The 17,500-nt window shown below is 42.6% G+C and overlaps 1 protein-coding gene across 1 annotated transcript in view; it reads left to right on the top strand.

The window, feature by feature from the left end:
* The window catches only part of LOC109884353 (protein kinase C-binding protein NELL2), a gene marked incomplete at its 3' end in the record, with an annotated part of 31,112 nt that overhangs the window by 1,608 nt on the left and 12,004 nt on the right, over positions 1 to 17,500 (top strand). Inside the window, 1 exon segment of the mRNA XM_031817033.1 lies at positions 16,351 to 16,501. Coding sequence (XP_031672893.1) covers positions 16,351 to 16,501 — 151 coding nt within the window.

The following is a 17,500-nucleotide window of genomic DNA, read 5'->3' as shown; positions in this document are numbered from 1 at the left end:
GCAGCTAGCCTAGTGGTTAGAGGCAGGTAGCCTAGTTGTTAGAGGCAGGTAGCCTAGTGGTTAGAGGCAGGTAGCCTAGTGGTTAGAGGCAGCTAGCCTAGTGGTTAGAGGCAGCTTGCCTAGTGATTAAAGGCAGGTAGCCTAGTGGTTAGAGGCAGCTAGCCTAGTAGTTAGAGGCAGGTAGCCAAGTGGTTAGAGGCAGCTAGCCTTCTGGTTAGAGGCAGCTAGCCTTCTGGTTAGAGGCAGCTAGCCTAGTGGTTAGAGGCAGGTAACCTAGTTGTTAGAGGCAGGTCGCCTAGTGGTTAGAGGCAGGTAGCCTAGTGGTTAGAGGCAGCTAGCCTAGTGGTTAGAGGCAGCTTGCCTAGTGATTAAAGGCAGGTAGCCTAGTGGTTAGAGGCAGCTAGCCTAGTAGTTAGAGGCAGGTAGCCAAGTGGTTAGAGGCAGCTAGCCTTCTGGTTAGAGGCAGCTAGCCTAGTGGTTAGAGGCAGGTAACCTAGTAGTTAGAGGCAGCTAGCCTAGTGGTTAGAGGCAGGTAATCTAGTGGGTAGAGGGAGGTAGCCTAGTAGTTAGAGGCAGGTAGCCTACTGGTTAAAGGCAGGTAGCCTAGTGGTTAGAGGCAGCTAGCCTAGTGGTTAGAAGCAGCTAGCCTAGTGGTTAAAGGCAGCTAGCCTAGTGGTTAGAGGCAGGTAGCCTAGTGGTTAGAGGCCGGTAGCCTAGTGGTTAGAGGCAGGTAGCCTAGTGGTTAGAGGCAGGTAGCCTAGTGGTTCGAGGCAGCTAGGCTAGTGGTTAGAGGCAGGTAGCCTAGTAGTTAGAGGCAGGTAGCCTAGTGGTTAGAGGCAGGTAGCCTAGTGGTTAGAGGCAGCTAGCCTAGTGGTTAGAAGCAGCTAGCCTAGTGGTTAAAGGCAGCTAGCCTACTGTGACTAATCTTCTGCTATGTCATAAGACAGTGAGTTCAAATAGCCTACACACCTGTTAAAAAGCAGGTAGCCTGCTGCTAGGATAGACGTTTGGTCTTGACGTTTCAACCATAGCGTGATAAAGCATTAACGTTACCCTCGGCCTACTGTATGACGATAATAGATAACCCCGTCATAATAGATAACCCCGTCATAATAGATAACCCCGTCATAATAGATAACCCCGTCATAACAGATAACCCGTCATAATAGATAACCTCGTCACAATAGATAACCCCGTCATAATAGATAACCCCGTCATAATAGATAACCCCGTCATAACAGATAACCCCGTCATAATAGATAACCCCGTCATAATAGATAACCCCGTCATAACAGATAACCCCTTCATAACAGATAACCCCGTCATAATAGATAACCCCGTCATAATAGATAACCCCGTCATAATAGATAACCCCGTCATAACAGATAACCCCGTCATAACAGATAACCCCGTCATAATAGATAACCCCGTCATAACAGATAACCCCGTCATAACAGATAACCTCGTCACAATAGATAACCCCGTCATAACAGATAACCCCGTCATAATAGACAACACCATCGTGGCCTGGTGCCAGGCTGCAGTGAACTATTGGCAGCGACATTATTGTTTCAGTCTATAAATGATAGACTATTTATCCCAATCTTTTGCCAAACGTAGATCAGCAAAACAAAGATCCAAAATAGAAACCCCAACCCATACAGAAGTCTTTCATTCTGCCATTCAGCTGTCCCCATATTATGACTTCTAATCCCATGTCTGGAGTTGTAGGTTTAGTAAACAGTGGCATACCACATACCCCGCAGCAGGTTATAGTGTGCCCCTCCCCTCCACCCCACCCCCAGATATGGTAGGCCTTGAATGTCAGTAAATTAGCTGTCAGACTGCAACATTTCTGCTCATTCTCATTGATAAATGTGCAGAATAGCATGATTAGCTATAGAACTGTTTCTCTCTGACCCATGGCAATACAAATTGCAGAAAGTTAGCTATAAAACAGCAATTTTCTCTCAGCCTCATGGGAAAATGTGTAGAATATCATGAGATTAGCTATAAAGCTGCACATTTTCTCTTTGCCCCATGGCAAAATGTGTAGAATGTGTTTGTGTGAGGGAGATTTTTTATTTATTTTCATCTTCCACAAGAGTCTCTGTTTCTTTCGTTCAGACTTTCTGTAAGTTTCTCTCTCTGATGTCTCCAAACTGAGGGTGTTGATCTTGAGTTTCTCTCTCTGATGCCTCCAAACTGAGGGTGTTGATCTGAGCTTCAGTGGCTGTGTCTGAGCTAGCAATGCAGACCACCCCCCCCCCCCCCCAGAGCAGAAAACAGGGATGAAAACTCTGCCTTTGTGCCGAAGCGTCTTTTATGTTTTGCACTGACTCTCTTGCACAGGCTCAATGTACACTCACTGGACCCTAACCACACACACACACACACACACACACACACACACACACACACACACACACATTCCTTCACACTCTTCACGTATGCTGCTACTACTCTCTGTTTATTATCTATGCATAGTCACTTTACCCCAACCTACATGTACATATTACCTCAATGACCTCGTACCCCTGCACATTGACTCTGTACTGGTACCCCTTGTATACAGCCTCGTTATTGTTATTTTCTTCTGTTACTATTTCTACTTTAGTTTATTTAGCAAATGTTTCTTAGTTACTTTTTTTACAACTGCATTGTTGGTTATGGGCTCGTAAGTAAGCAGTTCACTGTAAGGTTTACACCTGTTGTTTTCAGCACATGTGACAAATACAATTAGATTTATCCACAGTACCAGTACCAGTCCATGGTTTTGTTAAGGCTATGAGAATCAGAATGAAAGGCAGAATGGAGTATTCAACCCCTTTTGTTATGACAAGCCTAAAGAAGTTCAGGAGTAAAAATGTGCTTTAAAACTCACATAATAAGTTGCATGGACTCACTCTGTGTGCAATAACAGTGTTTAACATGATTTGTGAATGATTACCTCACGGCTGTACCCCACACATACAATTATCTGTAAGATCCCTCAGTCAAGCAGTTCATTTCAAAGATAGATTTAACCACAAAGACCACATTGTCGTTACTCTACAATACTAAGCTAATTGACAGAGTGAAAAGGAGGAAGCTTGTACAGAATAAGAATGTCCCAAAACATGCACCTTGTTTGCAACAAGGCACTAATACTACTAATACTAATACTACTGCACTAATACTGCAAAACAAATGTGGCAAAGCAAAGTGTTATGTTGTTTGTTATGTTTGTGGCAAATCCAATACAACACATTACTGAGTATCACTCTCCATATTTTCAAGTGTAGTGGTGGCTGCATCATGTTATGGGTATGCTTGTAATCGTTAAGGACTGAGGAGTTTTTCAGGATTAAAAAATAAACCGAATGGAGCAAAGCACAGGCAAAATCCTAGAGGAAAACCTGCTTCAGTCTGCTTCCCAACAGACACTGTGAGATGAATGAACCTTTCAGCAGGACCATAACCTAAAAGGCCAAATATTCACTGGAGTTTCTTACCAAGACGACAGTAAAATTTCCTGGGTGGCCGAGGTACAGTTTTGACTTAAATCTGGTTGTCTAGCAATGACCAGTTTGACAGAGCTTTTAGAATACTGAAAAGAATAATGGGCATATATTGTACAATCCAGGTGTCCAAAGCGCTTAGAGACTTACCCAGAAAGACTCACCACTGTAATTGCTGCCAAAGGTGATTCTAACATGTATTGACTCAGAGGTGTTAATACTTATGTAATTTAGATATTTGTGTATACATTTGCAAACATTTCTAAAAACATGTTTTCACTTAGTCATTATGGGTTATTGTGTGTAGATGGATGAGGGAAAACATGTTTTCACTTAGTCATTATGGGTTATTGTGTGTAGATGGATGAGGGAAAACATGTTTTCACTTAGTCATTATGGGTTATTGTGTGTAGATGGATGAGGGAAAACATGTTTTCACTTAGTCATTATGGGTTATTGTGTGTAGATGGATGAGGGAAAACATGTTTTCACTTAGTCATTATGGGTTATTGTGTGTAGATGGATGAGGGAAAACATGTTTTCACTTAGTCATTATGGGTTATTGTGTGTAGATGGATGAGGGAAAACCTGTTTTCACTTAGTCATTATGGGTTATTGTGTGTAGATGGATGAGGGAAAACATGTTTTCACTTAGTCATTATGGGTTATTGTGTGTAGATGGATGAGGGAAAACATGTTTTCACTTAGTCATTATGGGTTATTGTGTGTAGATGGATGGGGGAAAACCTGTTTTCACTTAGTCATTATGGGGTATTGTGTGTAGATGGATGAGGGAAAACATGTTTTCACTTAGTCATTATGGGTTATTGTGTGTAGATGGATGAGGGAAAACATGTTTTCACTTAGTCATTATGGGTTATTGTGTGTAGATGGATGAGGGAAAACATGTTTTCACTTAGTCATTATGGGTTATTGTGTGTAGATGGATGAGGGAAAACATGTTTTCACTTAGTCATTATGGGTTATTGTGTGTAGATGGATGAGGGAAAACATGTTTTCACTTAGTCATTATGGGTTATTGTGTGTAGATGGATGAGGGAAAACCTGTTTTCACTTAGTCATTATGGGTTATTGTGTGTAGATGGATGAGGGAAAACATGTTTTCACTTAGTCATTATGGGTTATTGTGTGTAGATGGATGAGGGAAAACCTGTTTTCACTTAGTCATTATGGGTTATTGTGTGTAGATGGATGAGGGAAAACATGTTTTCACTTAGTCATTATGGGTTATTGTGTGTAGATGGATGAGGGAAAACATGTTTTCACTTAGTCATTATGGGTTATTGTGTGTAGATGGATGGGGGAAAACCTGTTTTCACTCAGTCATTATGGGGTATTGTGTGTAGATGGATGAGGGAAAACATGTTTTCACTTAGTCATTATGGGTTATTGTGTGTAGATGGATGAGGGAAAACATGTTTTCACTTAGTCATTATGGGTTATTGTGTGTAGATGGATGAGGGAAAACATGTTTTCACTTAGTCATTATGGGTTATTGTGTGTAGATGGATGAGGGAAAACATGTTTTCACTTAGTCATTATGGGTTATTGTGTGTAGATGGATGAGGGAAAACATGTTTTCACTTAGTCATTATGGGTTATTGTGTGTAGATGGATGAGGGAAAACATGTTTTCACTTAGTCATTATGGGTTATTGTGTGTAGATGGATGAGGGAAAACATGTTTTCACTTAGTCATTATGGGTTATTGTGTGTAGATGGATGAGGGAAAACCTGTTTTCACTTAGTCATTATGGGTTATTGTGTGTAGATGGATGAGGGAAAACATGTTTTCACTTAGTCATTATGGGTTATTGTGTGTAGATGGATGAGGGAAAACATGTTTTCACTTAGTCATTATGGGTTATTGTGTGTAGATGGATGAGGGAAAACATGTTTTCACTTAGTCATTATGGGTTATTGTGTGTAGATGGATGAGGGAAAACATGTTTTTAATCCTTTTTGAATCCGGGCTGTAACGCCACATGTGGTATGAATCAAGGGTTATGAATATTCTCTGAAGGCACTGTATTTATGATTCAAACAACTCAGGAATGAGAGGAATTGTAGCCAGTGTTTCTGCCTGCAGAGTGCTGTCTGTGTGTGTGTGTGTGTGTGTGTGTGTGTGTGTGTGTGTGTGTGTGTGTGTGTGTGTGTGTGTCCATACAGGAACATCCTACCACTGTTCTCCCTTCTCCTCTCTCCCAGAATTCTAGGCTTTCACAAGGATTAGATGGACCCCATTATGGTTTATCCGTCAACTACATCTATTCATCTATTATAGAAATTATATTTTTTCTTTCGTGTACAATTATAACCCACCTGTTCCCTTGATGCCTTCATAGAGATCATTGAAAGTTGTCATCATAGATATATGGAATCCAGAGGTGAAAGAGGATTCCACACCTGCCAAAGAATAGGTAATGAGTTTCATCAATCTCATCAGGTTTCATATCAGAAACAAAGTCAGTGTGCCCCTCAACCCTGCTGAATGAGTGAACCCTCCCTGTACAGATGTAGGATCATAATATGAGCACGTTTGCTACAGCAGGAAAACAATCCTGTAGTATTAGGATTATAATTCATGTGCATTTTCGTAGAGGTTGATACATTTTTCGTAAGTGAAAATCAAGTCTGAAATTTCCTGCAACAGGGGGATCAAATTAAGATCCTACACCTGTACCTCTCCATGCTGACTGGATGCTCTCTCTGTTCAGTGCAGCAATCAGGTTGCTGCTTACTCATCACTCCAATAGAGACTGTATCTGCAACCGCACAGCAGGACAGGATGCCGTTAGTGTAGTGTTGTCGTGTGTGTGCGTGTGCGTGTGTGTGTGTGTGTGTGTGTGCGTGTGTGTGTGCGTGCGTGCGTGTGTGTGTGTGCGTGTGCGCGTGTGTGTGTGTGTGTGTGAATGTAACACACATACACACATACACGTGAGATGCCATTCCTGTGCCCATTGCCAAGCTCTGTGTGCCAACCAGACAGAAGGGCAAGAGGCCTAACAGCGGTAGCAACATTAGTCATAGAACATATATCCATGATGCATTGGATAACAGGAAGCAGAGATTAAAGGCCTATATGTTGGAAACAGTTCTGAGAGGATTTTGTTATGTATCCCAGAGAGGTACATTAGAAGTGATGTATCCCAGAGGGGTACATTAGAAGTGATGTATTCTAGAGAGGTACATTAGAAGTGATGTATCCCAGAGGGGTACATTAGAAGTGATGTGTTCTAGAGAGGTACATTAGAAGTGATGTATCCCAGAGAGGTACATTAGAAGTGATGTATCCCAGAGGGGTACATTAGAAGTGATGTGTTCTAGAGAGGTACGTTAGAAGCGATGTATTCTAGAGAGGTACATTAGAAGTGATGTATCTCAGAGAGGTACATTAGAAGTGATGTATTCTAGAGAGGTACATTAGAAATGATGTATCCCAGAGAGGTACATTAAAAGTGATGTGTTCTAGAGAGGTACATTAGAAATGATGTATCCCAGAGAGGTACATTAGAAGTGATGTATTCTAGAGAGGTACATTAGAAATGATGTATCCCAGAGAAGTACATTAGAAGTGATGTATTCTAGAGAGGTACATTAGAAGTGATGTATCCCAGAGAGGTACATTAGAAGTGATGTATTCTAGAGAGGTACATTAGAAGTGAGATATCCCAGAGAGGTACATTAGAAGTGATGTATCCCAGAGAGGTACATTAGAAGTGAGGTATCCCAGAGAGGTACATTAGAAGTGATGTATCCCAGAGAGGTACATTAGAAGTGATGTATCCCAGAGAGGTACATTAGAAGTGCATCATTAAGTAGAAGTAATATTTAGATCAAATGTTCTGTCAGAACAAGATGTGATCTGGTTTCATCTGACCACTTGAGATTGAAACAGGATGATATTTCTCCAATGAATTGGTCTTATTTTGTAAAAGCGAGTCATCCTGTCTTCTAAGTGCTCTCTCTCCTTCTCTCTCTCCCTGTTGCTCCCTCTGTCTCTCTGCCAGGCTGTAGGAATCTGCGCTGTTAATTCCCCTGCTTTAATTCAACGCTATTTGGAGTTGAGACACTTGTTCCCTGTGTAATGGCTACTTGTCATGAATCATTCAACTGATTTAAATAGACACACACATATGCACGCACACAAGCAGACACACACACACACACACACACACACACACACACACACACACACACACACACACACACACACACACACACACACACACACACACACACACACACACACACACACACACACACATACACACGCACACACACACACACACACACACACAAACACGCATGCACGCACGCACGCAAACACACACACGTTGGTTCCTGTGACCAAATCCATGGCATGTATCTTGATGAATCAAACTTTTACACCCCAAACTTGATAAAAACACAAGGCAGCATTTCCAGCATTCCAACACAAGACAGCATCTCATTAATCATCTAGATGTAATCCCACGACTGCATGGCCAAGCACGACTCCAACACCATCACTAAGCTTGCTGACGACACAACAGTGTAGGCCTGATCACCGACAATGAGAAGACAGCCTATAGGGAGGAGGTCAGAGAACTCGCAGTGTGGTGCCAAGACAACAACCTCTCCCTCAATGTGAGCAAGACAATTGAGCTGATCGTGGACTACAGGAAAAGGCAGGCTGAACAGGCCCCCATTAACATAGACGGGGCTGTAGTGGAGCGGGTCGAACAGGCCCCCATTAACATCGACGGGCTGTAGTGGAGCGGGCCGAACAGGCCCCCATTAACATAGACGGGGCTGTAGTGGAGCGGGTCGAACAGGCCCCCATTAACATAGACGGGGCTGTAGTGGAGCGGGTCGAGAGTTTCAAGTTCCTTGGTGTCCACATCAACAACAAACTATCATGGTCTAACACACCAAGACAGTTTTGAAAAGGGCACGACAACACCTTTTCCCCCTCAGGAGACTGAAAAGACTTGTCATGGGTCTGCAGATCCTCAAAATGCTTCATAGCTGCACCATCGAGAGCATCCTGACCGGTTGCATCACCGCCTGGTATGGCAACTGTTCGGCATCCGACCATAAGGCTCTGCAGAGGGTAGTGCGTACGGCCCAGTACATCACTGGGGCCAAGCTTCCTACCATCCAGGACCTATATACTCGGCCCAAAAAATAGTCAATGACTCCAGTAGCACAAGTCATAGACTGTTCTCTCTTCTACCGCCTCTGCAAGTGGTACCAGAGTGCCAAGTCTAGTACCAAAAGGCTCCTTAACATCTTCTACCCCCAAGCCATACGACTGCTGAACAATTCATCAAATGGCCACCGGACACTGCTGCTACTCGCTGTTTATTATCTGTGCATAGTCACTTTACCCCTACCTACATATGCAAATTCTCTCGACTAACCTGTCACCCCCCACATTGACCCCCCTGTATATAGCATCCCTACTATGTTATTGTGTTACTTTTTATTTTATTACATTTTCTACTTTACTTTATTTAGTAAAATTTTCTTAACTCTATTTGTTGAAGTGCATTGTTGGTTAAGGGCTTGTAAGTCAGCATTTCACGGTAAGGTCTACACCTGTATCCACAGCATGTGGTTAATCGTTTCATTTGACCTTTCTCTGTCCATGGTTGATGCTGTGGTTTATTTATAGTTTTCTCAGGGAGAGAACTAACTAGTATTGTGATGATGGCTGCAGGCCGGTACAAGTGTGTGTGTGTTTGTTTGTGTCACCAGGCTGTGGTTCAATACAGCAGAGACAGAGTGTCTGACAGAAGGTCAGGCAGCAGGAACAGGAGAAGCCCTGAAAAAGAGACCTGGAAAGCCCTGAAATGAGGCCAGTCCCTCTGAGGCACCAGACAGGCTGGCTGGCTGTGTGTGTGTGTGTGTGTCTGTGTGTGTGTGTGTTTGTGTGTGTGTGTATGTGTATGTGTATGTGTATGTGTGTGGAGCTTCTTATCTCTTCTCTCTGCATGTTGTATTGATCTATATCACTACAACACTAACTGTAACCCAGGACAATGTGACAGGATTTGTGTATGAGAGAGAGACAGAGAGAGAGAGAGAGAGAGAGAGAGACAGAGAGAGAGAGAGAGAGAGAGAGAGAGAGAGAGAGACAGAGAGAGAGAGAAACAGAGAGAGAGAAACAGAGAGAGAGACAAAGAGAGAGAGACAAAGAGAGAGAGACAAAGAGAGAGAGTGTTGTTATGTACACCCTCCCTCCCCCCATCATCCACAGGTTCAGTCTTAAGAGGACAGTGGGTAAAATAAAATAGACCATATGGTGCAGATTAGTAGTAATCTCCATGAATCTGAACCCTCTGACTGGGTGTTAAAACCATTTCAACATTCATGAGAAACATACAGATGTTGTATCTTCATTTGACCAGTTTCTCAAAGCACGAAAATAATCCTGCAGCAACAGGAAATGTCAATTATTATCTTGTTTCTAAACAATATACATTTTTGTAGGGGTTGTAACATTTTTAGATAGGATAAATCAAGTCTGAATATTTTAAAGTGAATATTATAATCTTTAGAAGCCATTTTAATCCTTGAATACACTACAATTTGCATTTCCTGCTACACAGGAAAATGATCTGCATCAAATGTAAGATATTACAACTGTAAACTGGGCACACGTTCAATTTCCCTGTTCTGGTGAAAGCTGCTGAAGTCTTCTTGTTGTCTTGCAGATTTCTACACAGTGTGAGATGCACATCTGAAGGTCCTTCTGTTTATTTTCAATCAACTAATCCACATTTATTCAGCTTGAGTCAGTGTCCCACCTTGTCATTTCTAATTGGTTGAATTGCATTGTCTTCTGTGATTTTGTTTATTGAAATATTGAATGCCTTGAATTATTTTTGGGGGAAGAGCCCCCATTGCGTCTACTTCTACTGTATGTTAGAGAGTGTTATGTGTGAGCGTTGTGAGATCGTGGTCCTTATGACATCACCACCCAACCAGTCCATATGGACACTTGTCAATTAAGGACAGACAGCTGGCTGTTGAACAGATACTGTTATAAACAGGGAGCATGAGGATAGGCCTTATCTCTCGTTCTCTCTCTCTGTTCTCTCTGTCTTCCTTTCTGATGATAGATGGAGAGAGGGGAGGGGGGTTGGACAGAGAGAGAATGGCTGTTGTTTCTCAATAAGAATGGTCACATGTTAGCCCACTGTGTGCTGCTGTTGAGAACAGCAACCCCCCAATCAAACCACTACAATCATCTAAATGTCCTCATCAGCTATGTTACACAGTTGAGTATTTTAAAGTTGAGTTTAAAACAAATGACAGTATCATAATCAACTCTAGGGCCATGTCCCCAAGTACTTAAAATGGTAGTACATACTGTACCTATTGTAGTGCATACTGTATCTATGGTAGTATATACTATATATATATATATATATATATATGGTAGTACATACTGTATCTATGGTAGTACATACTGTACCTAATTGTAGTGCATACTGTATCTATGGTAGTATATACTATATATATATATATATATATGGTAGTACATACTGTATCTATGGTAGTACATACTGTATCTATGGTAGTATATACTATATATATATATATATATATATGGTAGTACATACTGTATCTATGGTAGTACATACTGTACCTAATTGTAGTGCATACTGTATCTATGGTAGTATATACTATATATATATATATATATATATATGGTAGTACATACTGTATCTATGGTAGTACATACTGTATCTATGGTAGTATATACTATATATATATATATATATATATATATATATATATATATATATATGGTGGTACATACTGTATTTATGGTAGTAAATACTGTATCTATGGTAGTAAATACTGTATCTATGGTAGTAAAAACGGTATCTATGGTAGTAAATACTGTATCTATGGTAGTAAAAATGGTATCTAAGGTAGTATATACTGTATGTATGGTAGTAAATACTGTATATATGGTAGTAAAAACAGTATCTATGGTAGTAAATACTGTATCTATGGTAGTAAAAACGGTATCTATGGTAGTAAAAACGGTATCTATGGTAGTATATACTGTATGTATGGGACATACAGTGCATTTGGAAAGTATTCAGACCCCTTGACTTTTCCCACATTTTGTTACGTTACAGCCTTATACTAAATATATATATATATTTTAAATCTATCTATACATGATACCTAATAATAACAAAGCGAAACAGGTTTTTAGACATAAAAAAAAACTGAAATAACTAATTTACATAAGTATTCAGACCCTTTGCTATGAGACTCGAAATTGAGCTCGGGTGGATCCTGTTCCATTGATCATCCTTGAGATGTTTCTACAATTTCGTTGGAGTCCAACTGTGCTAAATTCAATTGATTGGACATGATTTGGAAAGACACACACCTGTCTGTATAAGGTCTCACAGTTGACAGTGCATGTCAGAGCAAATCCCAGCCATGAGATCAAAGGAATTGTCCGTAGAACTCTGAGACAGGATGGTGTCAAGGCACAGATCTGGGGAAGGTTACCATAATATTTCTGTAGTATTGAAGGTCCCCAAGAACACAGTGGCCTCCATCATCCTTAAATGGAAGAAGTTTGGAACCACCAAGACTCTTCCTAGAGCTGGCTGCTCGGCCAAACTGAGTAGTCTGGGGAGAATGGCCTTGGTCAGGGAGAACCCGATGATCACTCTGACAGAGATCCAGAGTTCCTGTGTGATGATGGGAGAACATTCCAGAAGGACAACAATTTCTACAGCACTCCACCAATCAGGCCTTTATGGTAGAGTGGCCAGATGGAAACTACTCCTCAGTAAAAGGCACATGACAGCCCGCTTGGAGTTTTCCATAAGGCACCTAAAGACTCTCAGACAATGAGAAACAAGATTCGCTGGTCTGATGAAACCAAGATTGAACTCTTTGACCTGAATGCTGAGCGTCACGTCTTGAGGAAACCTGGCACCATCCCTACGGTGAAGCATGGTGGTGGCAGTGGGGATGTTTTTCAGCGGCAGGGACTGGGAGACTAGTCAGGATCGAGGGAAAGACGAACAGAGCAAAGTACAGAGTGAAAACCTGCTGTAGAGCGCTCAGGACCTCAGATTGGGGTGAAGGTTCACCTTCCAACAGGACAACGATCCTAAGCACACAGCCAAGACAACTCAGGTGTGGTTTCGGGACAAGTCTCTGAATGTCTTTGAGTGGCACAGCCAGAGCCCAGACTTGAACCCGATCGAACATCTCTGGAGAGATGGTGACGCTCCCACCTCCAACCTGACAGAGCTTGAGAGGCTCTGCAGAGAAGAATGAAAGAAACTCCCCAAATACAAGTGTGCCAAGCTTGTATCGTCATACCCAAAAAAGACTCAAGGCTGTAATCGCTGCCAAAGGTGCTTCAACAAAGTACTGAGTAAAGGGTCTGAATCCTTATGTAAATGTGATATTTCAGTTTTTTATTTTTAATACATTTGCCGACATTGCTAGAAACCTGTTTTTGCTTTGTCATTATGGAATATTGTGTGTAGATGAGAAGGGGAAAAAAAGATTTAATCAATTTTAGAATAAGGTTATAAAGTAACAAAATGCGGAAAAAGGGAAGGGGTCTGAATACTTTCTGAATGCACCGTACAGATTGTTTTCTCCCCAGGTATTTTGAGCCTGTTCTCACCAACTGTAGACGCTGTGTTTATCCTGTACAAGACCATGTAGCTGGTGTCAGTGTGAAGTTGTTGAATCGTGTCACGGCTCCCTGCATGCATCCCCCCCCCCCCCCCCCCCCCCCCCCCACACACACACACACACACACACACACACACACACACACACACACACACACACACACACACACACACACACACACACACACACACTCCCTTCATCTCTTATTGATGGTTCCATTAAAGGAGCGTAGATGTCTGAGGAGAGGATAGAGGGGTGGAAGGATGGAGAGGTAGGTTCGGCCGAGGGAGAACAAAAGACAGCCAGAGATCAGGGCGCTCCCGTGGTTCCAATCCCTTCTCTCACTCTCTGTGTAGAGACACTGGAAGGAAGGTGCGGTATCCGCGGTTAAAGGGAGCAGGGTTCTGTTCCTTTTCAATATGGAACACAACAGTGTACAGGATAGAATGTCGAACAGATGGTTTATTGACATGAGAGCCCACTCAAAGGGTAGCAACCATGTGACCTTACTCATCAAGGTTAAATGATTGTACATGGCACTAATTAACCAATATAACCACAGCTCTAACCACAGCTCTAAAACTGGGGACATACAGTACAACATCTCTGTCCCTGTGAGTGATGGTGGTTCTAGTCTCAGAAACATACAGTATAACATCTCTGTCCCTGTGAGTGATGGTGGTTCTAGACTCAGAAACATACAGTACAACATCTCTGTCCCTGTGAGTGATGGTGGTTCTAGTCTCAGAAACATACAGTTTAACATCTCTGTCCCTGTGAGTGATGGTGGTTCTAGTCTCAGAAACATACAGTATAACATCTCTGTCCCTGTGAGTGATGGTGGTTCTAGTCTCAGAAACATACAGTTTAACATCTCTGTCCCTGTGAGTGATGATGGTTTCAGTCTCAGAAACATACAGTATAACATCTCTGTCCCTGTGAGTGATGATGGTTCTAGTCTCAGAAACATACAGTATAACATCTCTGTCCCTGTGAGTGATGATGGTTTCAGTCTCAGAAACATACAGTATAACATCTCTGTCCCTGTGAGTGATGATGGTTTCAGTCTCAGAAACATACAGTATAACATCTCTGTCCCTGTGAGTGATGATGGTTTCAGTCTCAGAAACATACAGTATAACATCTCTGTCCCTTTGAGTGATGATAACCAAGATAACAGATAACCAATCAGTTGAGTTGTGACATGGTAGGGGGGTATACAGAAGATAACCAATCAGTTGAGTTGTGACATGGTAGGGGGGTATACAGAAGATAACCAATCAGTTGAGTTGTGACAAGGTAGGGGGGGTATACAGAAGATAGCCCTATTTGCTATAAGACCAAATCCATATTATGGCAAGAACAGTTCAAATAAGCAAAGAGAAACGACAGTCCATCATTACTTTAAGACATGAAGGTCAGTCAATCCGGAAAAGGTGCTGTCTCAAAAAAAACATCAAGCACTATGATGAAACTGTCTCTTATGAGGACCGCCACAGGAAAGGAAGACCCAGAGTTACCTCTGCTGCAGAGGATAGGTTCATTTGAGTTACCTGCCTCAGAAATTGCAGCTCAAATAAATGCCTCACAGAGTTCAAGACACATCTCAACATCAACTGTTCAAAGGAGACGTAAATCAGTCCTTCATGCAAAGAAACCACTACTAAAGTGCACCACTAAGAAGCAGAGACTTGCTTTGGCCAAGAAACACGAGCAATGGACATTCAATGGAAAATCTGTCCTTTGGTCTGAGGAGTCCAAATTTGAGAGTTTTCGTTCCAACCGCAGTGTCTTTGAGAGACGCAGAGTAGGTGAACGGATGATCTCCGCATGTGTGGTTCCCACCGTGAAGCATGGAGGAGGAGGTGTGATGGTGTGGGGGTGCTTTGCGGTTGACACTGTCTGTTATTTATTTAGAATTCAAGGCACACTTAACCAGCATGGCTACCACAGTATTCTGCAGCGAATGCCATCCTATCTGGTTTGCTCTTAGTGGGACTATCATTTGTTTTTCAACAGGACAATGAATCAACACACCTCCAGGCTGTGTAAGGGCTATTTGACCAAGAAGGAGAGTTATGAAGTGTTGCATCAGATGACCTGGCCTCCACAATCACCCGACCTCAACCCAATTAAGATGGTTTGGGGATGGGTTGGAGCGTGGAGTGAAGGAAAAGCAGCCAACAATTGCTCAGCATATGTGGAAAATCCTTCAAGACTGTTTAAAAAGTATTCCAGGTGAAGCTGCTTGAGAGAATGGCAAGAGTGTGCAAAGCTGTCATCAAGGCAAAGTGTGGATACTTTGAAGAATCTCAAATATAAATATATTGTTGTTGTTACTTACAACCCTTGAATGAGTAGGCTTGTCCAAACTTTTGACTGGTACTATATTTGTTGGATAACCTGTATTACATAATGCAGTGTGTCCTAAATCTCTCCTCCAGTACCCACAGCCGTTACATTTATAGATCAACTCTAATATTAGCACCTGTTTGAACTACAGCGCTTGATGTTCAATTGTGGCCAACAACACTAAGATTCAGAGATCTTTCTCTCTCTCTCTCTCTCTTTCTATCTCTCCCTGCTTTCTCTCTCTGCTTTCTCTCTCTCTCTCTCTCTCTCTCTCTCTCTCTCTCTCTCTCTCTCTCTTTCTATCTCTCTCTGCTTTCTCTCTCTGCTTTCTCTCTCTGCTTTCTCTCTCTGCTCTCTCTCTCTCTCTCTCTCTCTCTCTCTCTCTCTCTCTCTCTCTCTCTCTCTCTCTCTCTCTCTCTCTCTCTCTCTCTCTCTCTCTCTCTCTCTCTCTCTCTCTTTCTATCTCTCTCTGCTTTCTCTCTCTCTCCTCTCTTTCTATCTCTCTCTGCTTTCTCTCTCTCTGCTTTTGCTCTCTCTGCTTTCTCTCTCTCCCTCTCTCTCTCTCTCTCTCTCTCTCTCTTCTCTTTCTCTTTCTCTTTCTCTCTCTCTCTCTGCTTTCGCTCTCTCTGCTTTCTCTCTCTCTCCCTCTCTCTCTCTCTCTCTCTCTCTCTCTCTTTCTCTCTCTCTCTGCTTTCTCTCTCTCTCCCTCTCTCTCTCGCTCTCTCTCTCTCTCTCTCTCTTTCTCTCTCTCTCTCTCTCTCTGCTTTCTCTCTCTCTGCTTTCTCTCTCTCTCTCCTCAGACTCATGGAGGAACGTGAGGGTGAAGGAGGATGTAGCAGAGGTGATGCTCCAGAAGCTGAGAGACAAGACAGAGTTCACTGTGCTGGCCACTCTGAAGCAGGAGAGACTCAACTCTGGAGTCCTGCTCTCCATACACTATGCAGAACACAGGTAAGACACAGTCCTCTCCATACACTATGCAGAGCACAGGTAAGACACAGTCCTCTTCATACACCATGCAGAACACAGGTAAGACACAGTCCTCTTCATACACTATGCAGAACACAGGTAAGACACAGTCCTCTCCATACACCATGCAGAACACAGGTAAGACACACATCTTGATTTAGAAACCATTTGTGTGCTGTTATGTAATGGAGGTAAGAACGTGTGTCTGACTGGTGTCTGACTGGTTGAAGTCCAGCCAGAGACACTATAGAGGACCCTGGTTGAAGTCCAGTCAGAGACACTATAGAGGACCCTAGTTGAAGTCCAGTCAGACACTATAGAGGACCCTGGTTGAAGTCCAGTCAGAGACACTATAGAGGACCCTAGTTGAAGTCCAGTCAGACACTATAGAGGACCCTAGTTGAAGTCCAGTCAGACACTATAGAGGACCCTGGTTGAAGTCCAGTCAGACACTATAGAGGACCCTGGTTGAAGTCCAGTCAGACACTATAGAGGACCCTGGTAGAAGTCCAGTCAGACACTATAGAGGACCCTGGTTGAAGTCCAGTCAGACACTATAGAGGACCCTAGTTGAAGTCCAGTCAGAGACACTATAGAGGACCCTGGTTGAAGTCCAGTCAGAGACACTATAGAGGACCCTGGTTGAAGTCCAGTCAGAGACACTATAGAGGACCCTGGTTGAAGTCCAGTCAGAGACACTATAGAGGACCCTGGTTGAAGTCCAGTCAGACACTATAGAGGACCCTGGTTGAAGTCCAGTCAGAGACACTATAGAGGACCCTGGTTGAAGTCCAGTCAGACACTATAGAGGACCCTGGTTGAAGTCCAGTCAGACACTATAGAGGACCCTGGTTGAAGTCCAGTCAGACACTATAGAGGACCCTGGTTGAAGTCCAGTCAGAGACACTATAGAGGTCCCTGGTTGAAGTCCAGCCAGAGACACTATAGAGGACCCTGGTTGAAGTCCAGTCAGACACTATA

This window comes from Oncorhynchus kisutch, unplaced genomic scaffold, assembly GCF_002021735.2.
Source record: "Oncorhynchus kisutch isolate 150728-3 unplaced genomic scaffold, Okis_V2 scaffold918, whole genome shotgun sequence".
NCBI lineage: Eukaryota > Metazoa > Chordata > Actinopteri > Salmoniformes > Salmonidae > Oncorhynchus > Oncorhynchus kisutch.
This window is presented reverse-complemented; position numbering and strand designations above follow the sequence as displayed.